The sequence below is a fragment of the Hibiscus syriacus genome, unplaced genomic scaffold (genome assembly GCF_006381635.1).
Source record: "Hibiscus syriacus cultivar Baekdansim isolate YM2019G1 unplaced genomic scaffold, ASM638163v2 tig00110895_pilon, whole genome shotgun sequence".
NCBI lineage: Eukaryota > Viridiplantae > Streptophyta > Magnoliopsida > Malvales > Malvaceae > Hibiscus > Hibiscus syriacus.
Genome location: NW_024062903.1, coordinates 3,205,871 through 3,210,805, shown reverse-complemented (window position 1 = coordinate 3,210,805; position 4,935 = coordinate 3,205,871). Strand labels below are relative to the sequence as shown.

Sequence of the window (4,935 nt, the reverse complement as noted above, 5' to 3'; positions counted from 1 at the left end):
CACACACATATGATATACTTAATAATAATAATATAATTATATAAACCCAAACGAAACTCGAATGAAACCCTCGAACAATATGAGCATCTACACCACTAAAAAAAACATAAGAATAACTTTCTTTTTTTCTTTGACAACCAATAATTTATTTTCTTTGTCATGTTTGTGATCGACGATAACGTTAATCTTGACGTTGGTCATCAATTGTTGTTATTCATTATTTTTCTTTTATTTTATTATATTGTATCTTTACTCTTTTTTCTTGTTTTTAATTTTTAATAGCTCAGTCTTTATGTCACGTTTTCGGTCATTTAACTGTTCTTTTCGTTTATCATTTTTCTTAGGGTTGGATTTAACAGCATCACAACTGATCAAGATGACGTTTATTTGTTATCATGTTGATATTTCATACTTTGGACCATATAATTGAATTTGGATACACGATTTACGTTCGAGGATAATTTGTTCACGTCTCTCGAATCTGATTTACAATTTATCGTGTTCTTTCAATAACTTGATCATATTTTATGGTTTGTTTACCAATATGATCATAATAATTCGTATATATCTTTTGTTCAAATTTATTTGATTAAATTTTTTAATATTTTTCTTATATAGTCCTTACGTGATCTTAAGTAACTAGTTTCTTGTATCATTGATTATAAAAAATACTCTTATTATATTTTTAGTTTACGGTTATTATCATGAATCTTTATTTTAATTTTAATATTTTCTAGAAACTAATAACTTGTATAAGAAAAACATAAGAATAAAATTCTTATAAAAATATTACTCTGATAATATTTTTCGTAAATGAAAAACGAATTTTAACAAAATTAAGATTCACGTGAAATCTCTTTTCTTGGAACGGAATGATGAACAAGAATCAATACAAACCGATCTACTTTTAAGCATTCTGCTAAACAATCCTCCAGTTTCTGAAGAATTCTGGAAAATGGGTGAATGATATTTCCCTTTTTCCTCTACACTTGGTCTTTTTAATTCCCAGAATCTCTCGGTTTTCTTGCTGATTTGATCTCTCAAATGTGGGTAACCTTGAACCATATAATCTGATGGCTCAAAAACTTGGCTTTCTCTTTCAATCTGTTTATGCTTAACCTTACTCCCATAAACGCTGTTTGTTGATGGGTTAAATGCTGGGAATTCCCTTCTGTTTACCCTCAGACTGTTCTCTATAACCCTAATTTCTTCTTTGAATCTATCCCTAATTTCTCTTAAATTTCGCAGAAATTTACCATATTTTGAACAGTTGGTGGGATCTTTTGATGAATGTTGGGAAATGAGGAGAGAATTGACATTTGAAAATGGGATTCTATTGCATTCGTATTAAAAGTGTTTCCATCTCTCTATGTTAAAAGCTCTTCTCTTCGGACCGTCTGAAACACATGCGTATGCCTGCAAGAAGAGGAACAGTTCGGGTTACGAACAGGACATACACAAGGTTTTGTGTTGAATGACAAAATGAAATTATTAAGAAAAATATAAGAAAATATTTAAATTCCATGAAAAAATCAACACGTCAAACCCTTGACTTATCCCTGTTATGAATCCAATACTTACAAATAAAGAAAACAATTTTAGGTAGCGTTTGGTTGGATGGAATCCCTTGAAATTGGGGGAATTGAAATTCAATTTTACCACTTTCTCATGTTTGATTCAAGTTTTCCAAAGGAATTGGAATCCCTCATGGCTTCAACTTTTAACTAAATGAGGGAAAATGAATTACATCTCTCTATGTTAAATTCCCTTGTTGAAAGGAATTGAAATTTGATCATACTACCCTTATCAATCTTTTGGTAACTTATTCATATATTGAATAAAAATATTTTTTTTTATTTCGGGTCGGGTTTCTAATTCATATATTCGGGTCGGGTCTGGTTGGTTTTTTTAAGTGTGATATTCAGGTCGGATCGAGTTCGGGTTTAGGGTGAAAAATACCCGACCCGAAAATATATATAATTTTACCTTATATATTTAGGAATAATTACAATAATACCCCTCTATATATATATATTTCAATTAAGTCGCTATTTTTATTGAATAAAAATATTTTTTTATTATTTCGGGTCGGGTCGGATTTCTAATTCATATATTCGGGTAGGGTAGGGTGAAACTTTATTTTGTTCGTGTCGGGTTTTTTAAGTGTGATATTCGGGTCGGGTTTTTTAAAGTGTGATATTTTGGTCGGGTCGGGTTTTTTTAAGTGTGATATTCGGGTCGGGTTCGGGTTTAGGGTGAAAAAAACCGGATCGACCCGAAAAAAAATATATAATTTTACCTTATATATTTAGGAATAATTACAATAATACCCCTCTATATATAATTTTTTCAATTAAGTCAATATTTTTATTGAATAAAAATATTTTTTTATTATTTTGTGTCGTGTCGAGTCAGGTTTCTAATTCATATATTGAATAAAAATAGTTTTTGGTATATTTTTTGGTAACTAATTAACATACTCCGATTGGAATGTATCGAAATATTGCTCTATCATTTGGTAACTTATTAACATATTTTGATTGCGATAATTTTAACTTATAATGTTTATTAGCATGATTTTTATAATTTATTGAAATGAATAATCAATCAATAAAATGAAAATTTAATATTTTTTAATTTTTTATAATATATTACTACATGTAAGTTGTAAAACAAACTAAAATAAAGCAAAAAAAAAAACAAGAAGGGCAATTCTATCATTTTACATACTGAAATCAAATTCATCTTACATGTCTGCAAACCAAACAGAATATGGAATTGGATTACAATTCCTGACGGATTACAATTCCTGACAGATTTCAATTCCTTCAAAATTTTAATTCCTTCATAAACATTCCAGCGAACCAAACGCCACCTTAGTATTTAAGTTGGTTGATATAAGGTTATATCTATTTGAGTCTTGAGTTTGAGTATAGAGACGATTAAATAATTTTATGTTAGAAAGTAAACCTTTAAAATTTTAGGAGAATATAAATTCTGAAATTATAAGGGAAGGAATTATATAATCAATAAAAAATATAATTTTTTAATTATATAAATATTTAAAAATTTCAACGATGCCCGCTTCATCCGCCGCTTTCAATCCATTGTGTTTGAGTGGGATACTAATATTCCAAATACCAACACTAAAACAAATATGGATGAGGATATTCAATGCAGATAACTAATTTAAAATCCAAACAATACAAGTTTCTATAATTCTACTAAAAGCAATCAATTTATTCCAATATCAAATGCAACGAAAAGAACAAAAGAAAAGTAAATCTGACCTCTGAAACAAGCTTGAAGGCAATCTCAGCTTTTGGATGCTTATTCTTATCAGGATGAAGTTGCAAAGCTAAAACACCCAAAATAAAATTAAGATAAAGAACAATCAAACCATTTCAATAAACTTTGATTTTTCTGGCATTTTCTTGCTTACCAAGGTTATGATAACGCCTTTTGATAAGCTGGAATCCTGCATTTTCAGCCACCTGCAAAGGGAAGAAAACCGGGGGGGGGGGGGAACTGAGCCAAACGGACTGGAAAATCCGGGAAAATGTTATGGGGAAGATTAAAAGCCTGGAAAAAGAAAGAAAACATTGAAAACATACTCCCAAAAGGCGATACCAGTCGATGAAATGAGTATTGTTGGAATGATTTTTATGTGGACATGCGATTGGAATGGTTGACATTGAACAAATTTGAAGGACCAGCTCTGACTTTTCACCTTCTGAAATCTCTGAATTCGACCCAATTCTCCCCATTGTGTTTGGATCAAAAAAACTGTTCCCCCCAAAGGATTGAGTAACAAAAAATGGGGTTTGGGAAATGCAGAATTGAAGGTCGAAGTGATGGATCTTGGAGGTGGGGGGAGGAAATGGTGTGTAAATGGGTGGAGAGGTTTGATGGAAGGGCTTTTTACCTTTTTTTAAAAACATCATTCAAAAATTATATTTTAATCTAAAAACAATTAGTTGATTTAGTCATATGAGATATTAAATCATACTTTAATCTAAAAATCTTAATATTTATAAATTGAATAAATTGAGTTAGGACTATCATCCTTATAATGAATTTCTATAAAATTTGATCTAAAATAATTGATCAATAGATCAAATATCGGTAATTAAAAAATATATATTGAACAAAAATTATTTTTTCATATACAATGGAGTTTTGAATTCAATGACATGAAGGGGCATTTAGCTAGAGTGCGGGATTTTAATTATTTCTTTTAAGAATATATAATCTATCAAATTTAAATAAATTAGAGACAATTGCATTTAGTTTATTTGAACCCATAACCTATAGGAATAAGAGTGTTTAAAAATATTCGATTCGAACTATTCGATTCGTTGGATCGTTAATATGATTAAAAATATCGAGTATTTATAATGAAAATATTTGATTTTACAGGTCGAGTATTCTACCTGCTCTTTTCTCAAGTTTTCAAGTCGAGTCCGATCACAAAATATCCTTTAATCGGATACCTACCAACTCGATACCCAATTTCTTATATACTTTTTATTTTACTTTATATTAGATTTTTTTTATTCCTAATTCCCAAATCATTTCACCATAACATTCTAAATTCTTAATTTTAAATTATTTCGGCGTAACATTCTAAATTACTAAATTATTTCAACTTAACAATCTAAATTATTTCACAAAATTTTCTTTTAACTTCAAAAAAAAATTAAATTTAATTGTATTTCTTTAATTTTGTTAATAAATTTTATCTTTTAATTGTGTAATTTGAATTTTTAAATTTTATGTATAAATTTTAAATTTTAAATTTTGTATTTTATGTATATATATATATATATAATTTAAAGAAAAAATAAAAAAAAATATGAATCAGGTATTTGTGATCCGAAAATACGAGCACTTAAGTTTTACGTGTATCTGACTTACGGGTATCTGAATTTAATG

General features: G+C 28.6%; 1 protein-coding gene across 2 annotated transcripts; it reads right to left on the bottom strand.

The window, feature by feature from the left end:
• Positions 1–922: 922 nt before the first annotated feature.
• On the bottom strand, positions 923–3,887 carry LOC120146005 (chaperone protein dnaJ 49-like). 2 transcript variants are annotated; one of them, XM_039159675.1, is made up of 5 exons: positions 3,829–3,849; positions 3,615–3,776; positions 3,443–3,494; positions 3,291–3,358; positions 923–1,416 (listed from the first exon to the last, which is right to left on the bottom strand). In XM_039159675.1, exons 2-5 carry the CDS (start codon positions 3,765–3,767, stop codon positions 1,348–1,350), a joined length of 342 nt encoding a protein of 113 aa, XP_039015606.1. In that variant the 5' UTR covers positions 3,768–3,776; positions 3,829–3,849; the 3' UTR covers positions 923–1,347. The 2 variants fall into 2 exon arrangements, with proteins under 2 accessions (XP_039015606.1, XP_039015605.1); XM_039159674.1 differs by having other exon boundaries at positions 3,443–3,887.
• Positions 3,888–4,935: the final 1,048 nt, after the last annotated feature.